Genomic DNA, 16,377 nt, shown 5'->3' with positions numbered 1-16,377 from the left:
TGAACAGAGACAGTGACCCTCCCCTGTGTCTCCTCTCTCTGTCTGAACAGAGCCAGTGACCCTCCCCTGTGTCTCCTCTCTCTGAACAGAGCCAGTGACCCTCCCCTGTGTCTCTCTCTGTCTGAACAGAGCCAGTGACCCTCCCCTGTGTCTCCTCTCTCTGTCTGAACAGAGCCAGTGACCCTCCCCTGTGTCTCTCTCTGTCTGAACAGAGCCAGTGACCCTCCCCTGTGTCTCTCTCTCTCTCTGTCTGAACAGAGCCAGTGACCCTCCCCTGTGTCTCCTCTCTCTGAACAGAGCCAGTGACCCCCCCCTGTGTCTCTCTCTGTCTGAACAGAGCCAGTGACCCTCCCCTGTGTCTCCTCTCTCTGTCTGAACAGAGCCAGTGACCCTCCCCTGTGTCTCTCTCTGTCTGAACAGAGCCAGTGACCCTCCCCTGTGTCTCCTCTCTCTGTCTGAACAGAGCCAGTGACCCTCCCCTGTGTCTCCCCTCTCTGAACAGAGCCAGTGACCCCCCCCTGTGTCTCTCTCTGTCTGAACAGAGCCAGTGACCCTCCCCTGTGTCTCCCCTCTCTGTCTGAACAGAGCCAGTGACCCTCCCCTGTGTCTCTCTCTGTCTGAACAGAGCCAGTGACCCTCCCCTGTGTCTCCTCTAAGTCTGAACAGAGCCAGTGACCCTCCCCTGTGTCTCTCTCTGTCTGAACAGAGCCAGTGACCCTCCCCTGTGTCTCCTCTCTCTGTCTGAACAGAGCCAGTGACCCTCCCCTGTGTCTCTCTCTGTCTGAACAGAGCCAGTGACCCTCCCCTGTGTCTCTCTGTCTGAACAGAGCCAGTGACCCTCCCCTGTGTCTCTCTCTGTCTGAACAGAGCCAGTGACCCTCCCCTGTGTGTCTCTCTGTCTGAACAGAGCCAGTGACCCTCCCCTGTGTCTCTCTCTGTCTGAACAGAGCCAGTGACCCTCCCCTGTGTCTCTCTCTGTCTGAACAGAGCCAGTGACCCTCCCCTGTGTCTCCTCTCTCTGTCTGAACAGAGCCAGTGACCCTCCCCTGTGTCTCTCTGTCTGAACAGAGCCAGTGACCCTCCCCTGTGTCTCTCTCTGTCTGAACAGAGCCAGTGACCCTCCCCTGTGTCTCTCTCTGTCTGAACAGAGCCAGTGACCCTCCCCTGTGTCTCTCTCTGTCTGAACAGAGCCAGTGACCCTCCCCTGTGTCTCCTCTCTCTGTCTGAACAGAGCCAGTGACCCTCCCCTGTGTCTCTCTCTCTGTCTGAACAGAGCCAGTGACCCTCCCCTGTGTCTCCTCTCTGTCTGAACAGAGCCAGTGACCCCCCCCTGTGTCTCCTCTCTCTGTCTGAACAGAGCCAGGACCTCCAGGTTGTCTGCTACGCCTTCACCTCCTTCGGCAGAGCTGCCATCGCCCAGAGGAGGCTCCAGCCAGACACCTTCATCCAGCTGGCCATGCAGCTGGCCTACTACACTATGCACGGAAGGTACGCTATGGTACAGTACGGTACGGTACGGTACAGTACAGTACAGTACAGTACAGTACAGTACAGTACAGTACAGTACAGTACAGTACAGTACAGTACAGTACAGTACAGTACAGTACAGTACAGTACAGTACACTGGCGCCACTCATGACTGAGAGTACAGAGAGTTGAGAGAGTAAAAAACAAAACAAAAACATTACAAAAGGACCTAAAAACAACAACACACACACACACACACACACACACACACACACACACACACACACACACACGGAGAGCCTGGAATAAAGCAGCACCCCTGTGTTCCCTCAGCCCCGGCAGCTGCTATGAGACGGCCATGACGCGCAGGTTTTACCATGGCAGGACGGAGACCATGAGGCCGTGCACCGCGGAGGCCGTGGCCTGGTGCCAGGCCATGCTGGAGCCCTCACAGCCTGTGGGTATACCTAATTCACCCTACCCCTACACCCTACCTACACCCTACACCCTACCTACCCCCTACACCCCTCACACCCTGTGGGTACCTCCACCCTACCTACACCCTACACCCTACACCCTACACCCCTCACACCGCGGAGGCCGTGGCCTGGTGCCAGGCCATGCTGGAGCCCTCACAGCCTGTGGGTACCCCCTACACCCTACCTACCCCCCTCACACCCTGTGGGTACCCCCTACACCCTACCTACCCCCCTCACACCCTGTGGGTACCTCCTACACCCTACCTACACCCCTCACACACTGTGGGTACCCCCTACACCCTACCTACACCCTGTGACTACCTCCTACACCCTACCTACACCCTTTGACTACCTCCTACACCCTACCTACACCCTGTGACTACCTCCTACACCCTACCTACACCCTGTGACTACCTCCTACACCCTACCTACACCCTGTGACTACCTCCTACCTACACCCTACACCACTGTGTACCAAACGGATCCACTGTGTACCAAACGGATCCACTGTGTACCAAACGGATCCACTGTGTACCAAACAGATCTACAGATCCACTGTGTACCAAACAGATCATTTATTGTGTTCTGTTGATGGTTTGTTGTTTCCAGATGGACGCCAGGAGGAGAGCTCTGCTGCTCGCCGTCGACAAACACAACCGACTGATGGCAGAAGCCCGGAATGGACTGGGTCAGTCACTGTGTGTCTGTGGTTATAATGGACTGTGTCAGTTACTGTGTGTGTGTCTGTGGTTATAATGGACTGGGTCAGTTACTGTGTGTGTCTGTGGATATAATGGACTGGGTCAGTTACTGTGTGTGTGTGTCTGTGGTTATAATGGACTGGTCAGTTACTGTGTGTGTCTGTGGTTATAATGGACTGGTCAGTTACTGTGTGTGTCTGTGGTTATAATGGACTGGGTCAGTTACTGTGTGTGTCTGTGGATATAATGGACTGGGTCAGTTACTGTGTGTGTCTGTGGTTATAATGGACTGGGTCAGTTACTGTGTGTGTGTCTGTGGTTATAATGGACTGTGTCAGTTACTGTGTGTCTGTGGTTATAATGGACTGGGTCAGTTACTGTGTGTGTCTGTGGTTATAATGGACTGTGTCAGTTACTGTGTGTGTGTCTGTGGTTATAATGGACTGTGTCAGTTACTGTGTGTCTGTGGTTATAATGGACTGGGTCAGTTACTGTGTGTGTCTGTGGTTATAATGGACTGTGTCAGTTACTGTGTGTGTCTGTGGTTATAATGGACTGGGTCAGTTACTGTGTGTGTCTGTGGTTATAATAGAATGGGTCAGTTACTGTGTGTGTGTGTGTCTGTGGTTATAATGGGCTGGGTCAGTTACTGTGTGTGTCTGTGGTTATAATGGACTGTGTCAGTTACTGTGTGTCTGTGGTTATAATGGACTGGGTCAGTTACTGTGTGTGTCTGTGGTTATAATGGACTGGGTCAGTTACTGTGTGTGTCTGGTTATAATAGAATGGGTCAGTTACTGTGTGTGTGTGTCTGTGGTTATAATGGGCTGGGTCAGTTACTGTGTGTGTCTGTGGTTATAATGGACTGGGTCAGTTACTGTGTGTGTCTGTGGTTATAATGGACTGGGTCAGTTACTGTGTGTCTGTGGTTATAATGGACTGGGTCAGTTACTGTGTGTGTGTCTGTGGTTATAATGGAATGGGTCAGTTACTGTGTGTGTCTGGTTATAATAGACTGGGTCAGTTACTGTGTGTGTCTGTGGTTATAATAGACTGGGTCAGTTACTGTGTGTCTGTGGTTATAATGGACTGGGTTAGTTACTGTGTGTGTCTGTGGTTATAATGGAATGGGTCAGTTACTGTGTGTCTGTGGTTATAATGGACTGGGTCAGTTACTGTGTGTGTCTGTGGTTATAATGGGCTGGGTCAGTTACTGTGTGTGTCTGTGGTTATAATGCACTGGGTCAGTTACTGTGTGTGTCTGTGGTTATAATGGACTGGGTCAGTTACTGTGTGTGTCTGTGGTTATAATGGACTGGGTCAGTTACTGTGTGTGTCTGTGGTTATAATGGACTGGGTCAGTTACTGTGTGTCTGTGGTTATAATGGGCTGGGTCAGTTACTGTGTGTGTGTGTGTGTGTGTGTGTGTGGTTATAATGGACTGGGTCAGTTACTGTGTGTCTGTGGTTATAATGGACTGGGTCAGTTACTGTGTGTCTGTGGTTATAATGGGCTGGGTCAGTTACTGTGTGTGTGTGTGTGTGTGTGTGTGTGTGGTTATAATGGACTGGGTCAGTTACTGTGTGTCTGTGGATATAATGGACTGTGTCAGTTACTGTGTGTGTGTCTGTGGTTATAATGGACTGGGTCAGTTACTGTGTGTGTCTGTGGTTATAATGGACTGGGTCAGTTACTGTGTGTGTCTGTGGTTATAATGGAATGGGTCAGTTACTGTGTGTGTGTGTGTCTGTGGTTATAATGGACTGGGTCAGTTACTGTGTGTGTCTGTGGTTATAATGGAATGGGTCAGTTACTGTGTGTGTGTGTCTGTGGTTATAATGGACTGGGTCAGTTACTGTGTGTGTCTGTGGTTATAATGGACTGGGTCAGTTACTGTGTGTGTGTCTGTGGTTATAATGGACTGGGTCAGTTACTGTGTGTCTGTGGTTATAATGGACTGGGTCAGTTACTGTGTGTGTCTGTGGTTATAATGGACTGGGTCAGTTACTGTGTGTGTCTGTGGTTATAATGGAATGGGTCAGTTACTGTGTGTCTGTGGTTATAATAGACTGGGTCAGTTAATGTGTGTGTCTGTGGTTATAATGGACTGGGTCAGTTACTGTGTGTGTCTGTGGTTATAATGGACTGGGTCAGTTACTGTGTGTCTGTGGTTATAATGGACTGGGTCAGTTACTGTGTGTGTGTCTGTGGTTATAATGGGCTGGGTCAGTTACTGTGTGTGTCTGTGGTTATAATGGACTGGGTCAGTTACTGTGTGTCTGTGGTTATAATGGGCTGGGTCAGTTACTGTGTGTGTGTCTGTGGTTATAATGGATTGGGTCAGTTACTGTGTGTCTGTGGTTATAATGGACTGGGTCAGTTACTGTGTGTGTGTCTGTGGTTATAATGCACTGGGTCAGTTACTGTGTGTGTCTGGTTATAATAGAATGGGTCAGTTACTGTGTGTGTGTCTGTGGTTATAATGGACTGGGTCAGTCACTGTGTGTGTCAGTGCTTATAATGGACTGTCAGTTACTGTGTGTGTCTGTGGTTATAATAGACTGGGTCAGTTACTGTGTGTGTCTGTGGTTATAATGGACTGGGTCAGTTAATGTGTGTGTCAGTTGTTATAATGGACTGGGTCAGTTACTGTGTGTGTCTGTGGTTATAATTGAATGGGTCAGTTACTGTGTGTGTCTGTGGTTATAATGGACTGGGTCAGTTACTGTGTGTGTCTGTGGTTTTAATGGACTGGGTCAGTTACTGTGTGTCTGTGGTTATAATGGACTGGGTCAGTTACTGTGTGTGTGTCTGTGGTTATAATGGACTGGGTCAGTTACTGTGTGTGTCTGTGGTTATAATGGACTGGGTCAGTTACTGTGTGTGTCAGTTGTTATAATGGACTGGGTCAGTTACTGTGTGTGTCAGTTGTTATAATGGACTGTGTCAGTTACTGTGTGTCTGTGGTTATAATGGATTGGGTCAGTTACTGTGTGTGTCTGGTTATAATGGACTGGGTCAGTTACTGTGTGTGTCTGTGGTTATAATGGACTGGGTCAGTTACTGTGTGTGTCTGTGGTTATAATGGACTGGGTCAGTTACTGTGTGTGTGGATATAATGGACTGTCAGTTGCTGTGTGTCAGTTGTTATAATGGTCAGTTACCCAAAAAGGAACCGTTTTGTACGTACACGTTTTCCACCCAAACGATACAGCAACGATATATCCTGTGGCCAATGGCGTCGCTCGTGCTCCAAATTATGATCTAACGCTATTGGTCGATGTGTGTCCCGCAGGGTTTGACAGACACCTGCTCGGCCTATCGCTGATCGCCCAGGAGGAGGGGCTTCCTGTGCCCGATCTGTTCCTGGACCCGCTGTTTTCCCAGAGGTATGTGGATCTAGAGATCTGTTCCTGGACCCGCTGTACGCCCAGAGGTATGTGGATCTACAGATCTGTTCCTGGACCCGCTGTTTTCCCAGAGGTATGTGGATCTATTGATCTATTCCTGGACCCGCTGTTTTCCCAGAGGTATGTGGATCTATTGATCTGTTCCTGGACCCGCTGTTTTCCCAGAGGTATGTGGATCTATAGATCTGTTCCTGGACCCGCTGTTTTCCCAGAGGTATGTGGATCTATAGATCTGTTCCTGGACCCCCTGTACGCCCAGAGGTATGTGGATCTATAGATCTGTTCCTGGACCCCCTGTACGCCCAGAGGTATGTGGATCTAGAGATCTGTTCCTGGACCCGCTGTACGCCCAGAGGTATGTGGATCTACAGATCTGTTCCTGGACCAGTGTTGTTTTCGTCGACTAAAACTAAGACGAAAAATGTTCGTCGACTACCTTTTTCCACTGAAGAAAACTAAATGGAAACTAAATTAAAACTAAGCTATGATGACTAAAACTAAGACTAAATATACTGACAATTTCGTCAACAAATAAAAACTAGACTAAAATGTTATGAAGGGACTAGTGGACAACAGATCCAGTATAAGTCATTTTGCACTTTGGTTGCATGCTGAAAATAGCCGATCTACAAGCTCACACAACGTTGTGAGCTTGTAGATCGGCTATTTTCAGCAAGTGTAAAAACACTCATTACGACGGCATCAAGGCCCGCCAAAATACATTTTAGTCGACTAAATCACCTGTAGATTTAGTCGACTAAAATCTCATGACATTTAGTCGACTAAAACTAGACTAAACATTCCAGGTAGACTAAAATGTGACTAAGACTAAGTGAAAACTATTCAGGAGACTAATGACTAAAACTAAAATAGAAATTTGCTGCCAAAAACAACACTGCCCTGGACCCCCCCCCCTGTACTGTACGCCCAGAGGTATGTGGATCTATAGATCTATTCCTGGACCCCCTGTACTGTACGCCCAGAGGTATGTGGATCTACAGATCTGTTCCTGGACCAGTGTTGTTTTCGTCGACTAAAATTAAGACGAAAAATGTTCGTCGACTACCTTTTTCCACTGACGAAAACTAAATGGAAACTAAATGAAAACTAAGCTATGATGACTAAAACTAAGACTAAATATACTGACAATTTCGTCAACAAATAAAAACTAGACTAAAATGTTATGAAGGGACTAGTGGACAACAGATCCAGTATAAGTCATTCTACACTTGGTTGCATGCTGAAAATAGCCGATCTACAAGTAACTGTGTGTTTCGAGGGGGTAACGAGGGGGTAACTGTGTGTTTTACAGCGGGGGAGGGGGTAACTTCGTGCTGTCCTCCAGTCCTGTGGGTCACACTACGGTTCTGGGCGCCGGAGCTCCCATGGTGCACCACGGCTACGGCGTCTTCTACCGCATCACGGAGGACAGGTGGGTGATCGGTTGGAAAACGTTGTCGTCCCCAGAAACGGCGCAATGAATGTCGCTTCTGAGATACAGGGCTTTGAATGCAGCCTTTATGCAATGCAAGTGGATGCGCGCGCATCTTCAAAATGGCCGCGGCCACTGTCCCACTTTGACCGTTATGCTAACGAACGAAAGCTAACGATTCGATCGGATAAAAACATGGACCGATAGTGGCCCTCTGGAGTGAGTGTGGAACTATAGTGGCCCTCTGGAGTGAGTGTGGAACTATAGTGGCCCTCTGGAGTGAGTGTGGAACTATAGTGGCCCCTCTGGAGTGAGTGTGGAACTATAGTGGCCCTCTGGAGTGAGTGTGGAACTATAGCGGCCCTCTGGAGTGAGTGTGGAACTATAGCGGCCCTCTGGAGTGAGTGTGGAACTATAGTGGCCCTCTGGAGTGAGTGTGGAACTATAGCGGCCCTCTGGAGTGAGTGTGGAACTATAGTGGCCCTCTGGAGTGAGTGTGGAACTATAGCGGCCCTCTGGAGTGAGTGTGGAACTATAGTGGCCCTCTGGAGTGAGTGTGGAACTATAGTGGCCCTCTGGAGTGAGTGTGGAACTATAGTGGCCCTCTGGAGTGAGTGTGGAACTATAGTGGCCCTCTGGAGTGAGTGTGGAACTATAGTGGCCCTCTGGAGTGAGTGTGGAACTATAGTGGCCCTCTGGAGTGAGTGTGGAACTATAGTGGCCCTCTGGAGTGAGTGTGGAACTATAGTGGCCCCTCTGGAGTGAGTGTGGAACTATAGTGGCCCTCTGGAGTGAGTGTGGAACTATAGCGGCCCTCTGGAGTGAGTGTGGAACTATAGCGGCCCTCTGGAGTGAGTGTGGAACTATAGTGGCCCTCTGGAGTGAGTGTGGAACTATAGCGGCCCTCTGGAGTGAGTGTGGAACTATAGTGGCCCTCTGGAGTGAGTGTGGAACTATAGCGGCCCTCTGGAGTGAGTGTGGAACTATAGTGGCCCTCTGGAGTGAGTGTGGAACTATAGTGGCCCTCTGGAGTGAGTGTGGAACTATAGTGGTGATTTTTAGCTGCTTTTTTCTGACATGAAGCGACATGAAGGGTGTTTACACTGCGCAAAAAGCATGGAATACGGATCGGTTTTCTCTCTCTTTGGTTTCAGGATGGTGGCTGCTGTCACAGCGTGGAGGTCACACCCACAGACAGACGCAGAGCGCTTCTACCAACACCTGTGTACCTCCTTAGAGGACGTTCTCCACCTAGCAACAACCTCACAGCTGTAACTGACCACCTAGCAAACACCTCACAGCTGTAACTGACCACCTAGCAACCCACCTCACAGCTGTAACTGACCACCTAGCAACCACCTCACAGCTGTGACTGACTACATCAGGGATACAAATAATTGATAATAAATGTCCATTTATTGAAGAGAGAGACTTTTTTGTGGGGATTTGAAGTATGGCTTTTGTGAAGAGACGACAGGATGAGGAGAGGTGCTGGGGTGGTTGTTGTTGCTGCGTAATTGTCGAGAGTAATGGCTGTGCGCGATATAGAACAGTCTAAACTATTTACCAAACAGGCCCCCAGATTCCTAAGACCGCCCCTTTATCAAACAGGCCTCCAGATTCCTAAGACCGCCCCTTTATCAAACAGGCCTCCAGATTCCTAAGACCGCCCCTTTATCAAACAGGCCTCCAGATTCCTAAGGCCGCCCCTTTATCAAACAGGCCTCCAGATTCCTAAGACCGCCCCTTTATCAAACAGGCCTCCAGATTCCTAAGGCCGCCCCTTTATCAAACAGGCCTCCAGATTCCTAAGACCGCCCCTGTATCAAACAGGCCCCCAGATTCCTAAGGCCGCCCCTTTATCAAACAGGCCTCCAGATTCCTAAGACCGCCCCTTTATCAAACAGGCCTCCAGATTCCTAAGACCGCCCCTGTATCAAACAGGCCTCCAGATTCCTAAGGCCGCCCCTGTATCAAACAGACCTCCAGATTCCTAAGGCCGCCCCTTTATCAAACAGGCCTCCAGATTCCTTAGACCGCCCCTTTATCAAACAGGCCTCCAGATTCCTAAGACCGCCCCTTTATCAAACAGGCCTCCAGATTCCTAAGACCGCCCCTGTATCAAACAGGCCCCCAGATTCCTAAGGCTGCCCCTTTATCAAACAGGCCTCCAGATTCCTAAGACCGCCCCTGTATCAAACAGGCCTCCAGATTCCTAAGACCGCCCCTGTATCAAACAGACCTCTAGATTCCTAAGACCGCCCCTGTATCAAACAGACCTCCAGATTCCTAAGACCGCCCCTGTATCAAACAGGCCCCCAGATTCCTAAGACCGCCCCTGTATCAAACAGACCTCTAGATTCCTAAGACCGCCCCTTTATCAAACAGACCTCTAGATTCCTAAGACCGCCCCTGTATCAAACAGGCCTCCAGATTCCTAAGACCGCCCCTGTATCAAACAGGCCTCCAAATTCCTAAGACCGCCCCTTTATCAAACAGGCCTCCAGATTCCTAAGACCGCCCCTTTATCAAACAGACCTCTAGATTCCTAAGACCGCCCCTGTATCAAACAGGCCCCCAGATTCCTAAGACCGCCCCTGTATCAAACAGGCCCCCAGATTCCTAAGACCGCCCCTGTATCAAACAGACCTCTAGATTCCTAAGGCCGCCCCTTTATCAAACAGACCTCCAGATTCCTAAGACCGCCCCTGTATCAAACAGGCCCCCAGATTCCTAAGACCGCCCCTGTATCAAACAGACCTCTAGATTCCTAAGACCGCCCCTTTATCAAACAGACCTCTAGATTCCTAAGACCGCCCCTGTATCAAACAGGCCTCCAGATTCCTAAGACCGCCCCTGTATCAAACAGGCCTCCAAATTCCTAAGACCGCCCCTTTATCAAACAGGCCTCCAGATTCCTAAGACCGCCCCTTTATCAAACAGACCTCTAGATTCCTAAGACCGCCCCTGTATCAAACAGGCCCCCAGATTCCTAAGACCGCCCCTGTATCAAACAGGCCCCCAGATTCCTAAGACCGCCCCTGTATCAAACAGACCTCTAGATTCCTAAGGCCGCCCCTTTATCAAACAGACCTCTAGATTCCTAAGGCCGCCCCTTTATCAAACGGGCCCCTAGATTCCTAAGACTGCCCCTGTATCAAACGGACCTCCATTCCTAAGGCCGCTTAAAGGACTCGGTGGAATTAGTGTGGACATTACGTTGAGAAATTAAGTAAACCACATGACTGTCTACTGCTGTGCAAATGTTGACTGTATGAAAAGTGCTACTTTTCTTTTTTAAACTAAAGAAAAAAGATTCCAACTACCCAGCCTACTATAGCAGTAGCTTACAATGCATGTATGCATTATATGGTGTTGTGTTGTCAAGTAAACCTTGGTAACTTTATTAGAAATTGAATAAACGTAAAGTTTGTCCAATCTATGGTAGAGTTTGTTATTATAACTTATACAATCGGGGTGGTTGTATTCCATCTCCCTTCTCTTCTACTAGGACATTAACCCATTTAGACCCGAGAACAGATTATACAAATGTCTTCTAAATCATGACAGTTTTCTGAAAAACATCATGTGTCTGTGTCAGTGGTTCTGAAAGGGTTAAAACCCTATGTTTCTGTGTCAGTGGTTCTGAAAGGGTTAAAACCCTATGTTTCTGTGTCAGTGGTTCTGAAAGGGTTAAAACCCTATGTTTCTGTGTCAGTGGTTCTGAAAGGGTTAAAACCCTATGTTTCTGTGTCAGTGGTTCTGAAAGGGTTAAAACCCTATGTTTCTGTGTCAGTGGTTCTGAAAGGGTTAAAACCCTATGTTTCTGTGTCAGTGGTTCTGAAAGGGTTAAAACCCTATGTTTCTGTGTCAGTGGTTCTGAAAGGGTTAAAACCCTATGTTTCTGTGTCAGTAGCCTGACCTAAGCATAGACATTTCTGGTCTAGAGGGGCGGGTCGCGCCTCAGAAATGCGCGCACCCTGATTCGATCTCATCGATCTGTCCGTCACCCCCGGCCCCTCCTCTCCCCCCTAGTGCAGCGCTACGTCACATCATTTAGAGCGACGCCCACCCGGAAGGGTTGACTCCCACTTTTAGACTGGTTCAGCCCACGGCTTTTTCCAGGCTTTCATCTTTCGCGCAGACGAAATGAAAGCCTGGGTATCGAGGCTACTGTGTCAGTGGTTCTGAAAGGGTTAAAACCCCATTTCCAAAACGGGTAGTCCCAATACTTCATTCTGATTGGCTGGTTACCGTCACGTGACCGGTGTAAATTTCACCGATAACCCACTCCTTCAATCACTTTGTATCCTCCTGCAGCCTTGTAGCTGAACTGGGGAAGGGGAGCACTTGATTGCTTTACAAACACATGCCGTGCGGGCGTCTAAGCACCGCCCGGCTCATATGACTGTGAATGTGTGGCTCCAGGCAGCCCCGTAAAGACATCAAGCGCTATTCTCCCGTCACATATAGGCTACTTGCAGCAAAACAAGGTAGTGATGTGGCTCACTCTGGTGGTGCAAAGCGTAGATACTTTTGTGAATTTAATAGTTTTATTAGGTTAATATTGCCCCCCCCCCCCCCCCCTCCAGAAACAAAGATTGCAGTTAGAAACGTTCGCTCTGAAAGAATATACAGTTATATTCAAAGATTTGTGATACATTTTCACGATTAAAAAAAATAGCAGATCTACAAGCTACAATCTACAAGCTCGTAGTGCGGCACTGCTCAGAATCAGAATCAGATCTGCTATTTTTCAATAGATAAAGTATAACATAATGCTTAACCCTGCATTTTGGGCGGGATCCCCTTTTGATGTTTTAAGCATTATGTTATGCTTTAGCTGTTGAATCTACAAGCTCATAGCGCGGCACTTGTAGGTCTGCTATCTTATTTTTTAATCGTGAACATGTGCCTGAAATCATTGAATATATATTCTTTCAGAGCGAGTTTTTAACTCAAATCTTTGCTTCTGGGAGGTTCCTTGAACTACATATTTTCAGATGGGGGTCGGCGGCCGATTACATATAATTTTCTGGGTCCTTGACATGAAATATTGAGCACCACTGACTGACACAGAAACATGAGGTTTTTCAGGATTTAGAAGACTTTTTTTTTTTATTTCGACGTCAGGCCAAAATGGGTTAAAACACCAAGAGGGTGAGATGGTGTCAAAGGTCACCTAGACCAGGGGTTCTCAACCCATGGGTCGCGACCCCTCGGGGGGTCGCCAAATTATTTTCCAATTTATTATTTTTTGTGCAACTGAATGGCTGGAAAATGGAAATTAAGAGATTACATAGTACACAAAGTGCATGCATTAACTTAGCTTAATGATTATATCTGGTTTCAATATTTATGTATGGTGTATTGTCTCTATTATTAAGGTTATTGTAGCAGTCAATTTATATTGGGGGTCGGGAGGGGGGCGGTGCGGGGGTCCGAGACGTTGCCAAAGCATTTTCAGGGGGTCCCCGGGCCAAAAACGTTGAGAACCCCTGACCCATAGCCACATAAGGATCTGACACAAAGTCTGACCAAGATTGAACTTCCGTGCACTTGACTGTGCATTCCCATACTGGTCAAAACATGGGCCGCAAATTAATACTATTAATACTACTACTATTAATACTGCTATATGGCTATTATGAAATCTATACAATCTCTGAGAATGACTGGTGCTCATTAAAGGACCACTTCACCACTTTTCAACCTATCTTCATATAATAGGTCCTCACTAATAATCATGAAAAAGTTGTGCAATTTTTTTCTACTCAGTCTGTGTCTCATAGGTGGGCTGTGGGGCAGTTCAGAAACCGTCTTCCAGTGACATCATCGATGGGGAATACAAGCTAATAGAAACTGCAGGCTTTCTAGTCCTGAAAAGTTACAATGTGAAAATGGAAGCCATCGTTCTCACGATAATGAAAATCGAAATATTTTTGTAAAAATAAATCTTGTTTAAAAAACAAATCTGCCTAATGATGATGTCACTGGAAGACGGTTTCTAAACTGCCCACAGCCCTCCTATGAGACACAGACTGAGTAGAAAAAAATCGTGCTATTTTTTCATGATTATTAGTGAGGACCTATTATATGAACATAGGTTGAAAAGTGGCGAAGTGGTCCTTTAACCAACACATATCCACATAGGCGGACACGGAAGTTGCTGTTCCTTGGAGAGTGGTTGCACCGCTCAAACATGGATGCCTCATTGGCTGCTGCTGTTCGTTGGAGCCATGATGTGTGGGAGGAAGAATTTGAGTTTGGGTTTTGCACCCCAGCCTACTGAGAGGAAATATACCGAGCCGTGTATCGTATGACGGTTATTCTCTTTGAAAGCACATCATGGTTTCATGGAAATAATCCACCCACATTTCTTATCTTCTTTGCACAACTAACGGTAATAAAACAGGGCGGTAAATTATGCCACTCTGCAGTCACACATCATTATGATATCAGATCGAATTGTGAAAGTACAACAGAGGTTAACCTATTCTGAACGGGAACCCATTTTGGTGTCAGCATCATGTTATGCTTTAGCTATTGAAAAATAGCAGATCTACAAGCTCATAGCGCGCCACCGAGTGGCGCGCTATGAGCTTGTAGGTCTGCTATTTTTGAAAAATTGAAGAACGACTGACATCTTTAGAATCTGATCTCAGGTCAGAATGGGTTAATCAGAGCCAGTGTGTGTCCAGCGGAAACCTCGTATGAATCTGATCTCAGGTCAGAATGGGTTAACGTTATGCGTTAACTTGTGTATCTCAGGAGGTAGAGCTCATATCTCATCTCATCTCACCTTTGGTCCACTATAGCTGGCACTGAATGAAAGTCAGAGTGAGCATGGCACAGCTTGGGTGTGTGTGTGTGTGTGTGTGTGTGTGTGTGTGTGTGGGGGGGGGGGGGGGGGGGGATCGTCTCAACGTCATAGATAGCCATAGATGATAATGATGGATGTTAGTTGTTAGTTGTTGTTAGTTGTTAGTTTATTATAAGAGTAGCCGTATTTAATTGCACAGGACTAGTATTACCCTAATTGGAACCTCTGGTGATTTGTACTAATTACAGAGGTCATCTGTTATCTAATATCTCTTGTGAATAGCTCGTGTCCAACTGTTGGTCCATGTTGTATGATGCTTTGAATCATCACACATTTTTTATTTTTAAGAAGTCCCACTCTTAGCACGTTACGTAGACGGCACTAGAATTGCATTTCATGTATAGTCATAGCACTTTATAGTATGCTATAGTATAGTATAGTATAGTATAGTATATATATTGTAGTTTTGCAGTATAATTGCAGAACTTTCTGATTGTAATGGGAAGTGCATTCCATAGTTTATTTAAACATAGGCCTACTGTAATTCTAACACACACAAACAAACAAAAAAGAAAAGAGAAGAAAAGCTGATCTACAAGCTCACAACATGTTGCGTGATGACCATGTAGATCGGCTATATAATATATCATTAAACTGATTTTGATGCTATATTAGTGCCCACTCAAGGAACCCCCCTGGGGGTCCACGGACCCCACTTTGTGCACCACTGATCCATATCCCCCAAATAGACGAGTGTTGTCAATGGACAGTTGACGGTGGCGGTGGCTCAGGGGTAGAGTGCCTGGATGGTAACCGTAAGGTTGCCAGTTCGAACCCTGTGGGCTCCCCCAGAGTTACTGTCGAAGTGTCCTTTAGCAAGACACTGAACCCCTAATTGCTCCTGATGTGCTGGTTGGTGCCTTGCATGGTTTCCGCTGCCATCGGTGTATGAATGTGTGTGTGTGAATGGGTGAATGTAATGCACAATCTCTGTAAAGGTGTATGAATGTGTGTGTGAATGGGTGAATGTAATGCACGATCTATGTAAAGGTGTGTGAATGTGTGTGTGAATGGGTGAATGTAATGGACAATCTATGTAAAGGTGTGTGAATGTGTGTGTGAATGCGTGAATGTAATGCACCATCTCTGTAAAGCGCCTTGGATAAAGGCGCTATATAAATGCACCATTTACAGTAGATATTGTCACCAGATGTAAATATCTAGGCACAATAATATTGATGACAAGTTGAAGTTTGACCTAAACACTGACGCGACGCAAGAGATCAGCATCAGCAACGCCTATACTGTCCCATTCTGACCTGAGATCAGATTCATACGAGGTTTCCACTGGACAACACACTGGTCTGATTAAAACCCATTCTGACCTGAGATCAGATTCTAAAAAAAATGTCAGTCGTTCTTCGATTTTTCAGAAATAGCAGACCTACAAGCTCTTAGCGCGCCACTCGGTGGCGTGCTATGAGCTTGTAGATCTGCTATTTTTCAATAGCTAAAGCATAACATGATGCTAACACCAAAATGGGTTCCCGTTCAGAATGGGTTAAGGAAACTGGCTAAATTAAAAAATATATATATTTAACCTTTACTTAACCAGTATGATGGTTAAATCTTACTGGTTGGTCAATGTCCCTCAAATATCAGCACTCTGGATGGAGTATCCATCAAATGGGTTGAGTTTATATTTAAACATCTTGGGATTTGTTCGGACAATAAGTTCAACGTTAAACACCACATCGATGCCTTTAGCAAAAAAAGCTATAAGTTCACGCTGAGTTTCTTCTACAGAATGAAGTCCTGCTTTTCTAAAATGCTTCTCTATAATGCTTTTCTATAATGCTTTTTCTATAATGCTTTTCTATAATGCTTCTCACAAAAAGCTGGTCACAGCTTGATTATGGCGATGCTGTCTATACCGTGGTGCAGTGTTGTTTTTGGCAGCAAATTTCTATTTTAGTTTTAGTCGTTGTCTCTTAGTTTTCACTTAGTTTTAGTCACCTGGAATGTTCTAGTGTTTAGTCTAGTTTTAGTCGACTAAATGACATAC

The 16,377-nt window shown here is 46.8% G+C and overlaps 1 protein-coding gene across 1 annotated transcript in view; it reads left to right on the top strand.

Moving 5' to 3' along the window:
- Window positions 1-8,903, top strand: part of LOC310855819 (peroxisomal carnitine O-octanoyltransferase-like) — a 29,240-nt gene extending 20,337 nt beyond the window's left edge. Inside the window, exons 12-18 of the mRNA XM_083760978.1 lie at window positions 1,358-1,488; window positions 1,801-1,924; window positions 2,556-2,634; window positions 5,943-6,003; window positions 6,380-6,412; window positions 7,370-7,489; window positions 8,644-8,903. Of these exons, the coding sequence (XP_083617104.1) occupies window positions 1,358-1,488; window positions 1,801-1,924; window positions 2,556-2,634; window positions 5,943-6,003; window positions 6,380-6,412; window positions 7,370-7,489; window positions 8,644-8,764 (669 nt within the window). The 3' untranslated portion in view covers window positions 8,765-8,903. The remainder of the gene's footprint in view (window positions 1-1,357; window positions 1,489-1,800; window positions 1,925-2,555; window positions 2,635-5,942; window positions 6,004-6,379; window positions 6,413-7,369; window positions 7,490-8,643) is intronic.
- Window positions 8,904-16,377: the final 7,474 nt, after the last annotated feature.

This window comes from Protomyctophum parallelum (assembly GCF_964188405.1).
Source record: "Protomyctophum parallelum genome assembly, chromosome: 3".
In the NCBI taxonomy this organism is placed as follows: domain Eukaryota; kingdom Metazoa; phylum Chordata; class Actinopteri; order Myctophiformes; family Myctophidae; genus Protomyctophum; species Protomyctophum parallelum.
This window is presented reverse-complemented; position numbering and strand designations above follow the sequence as displayed.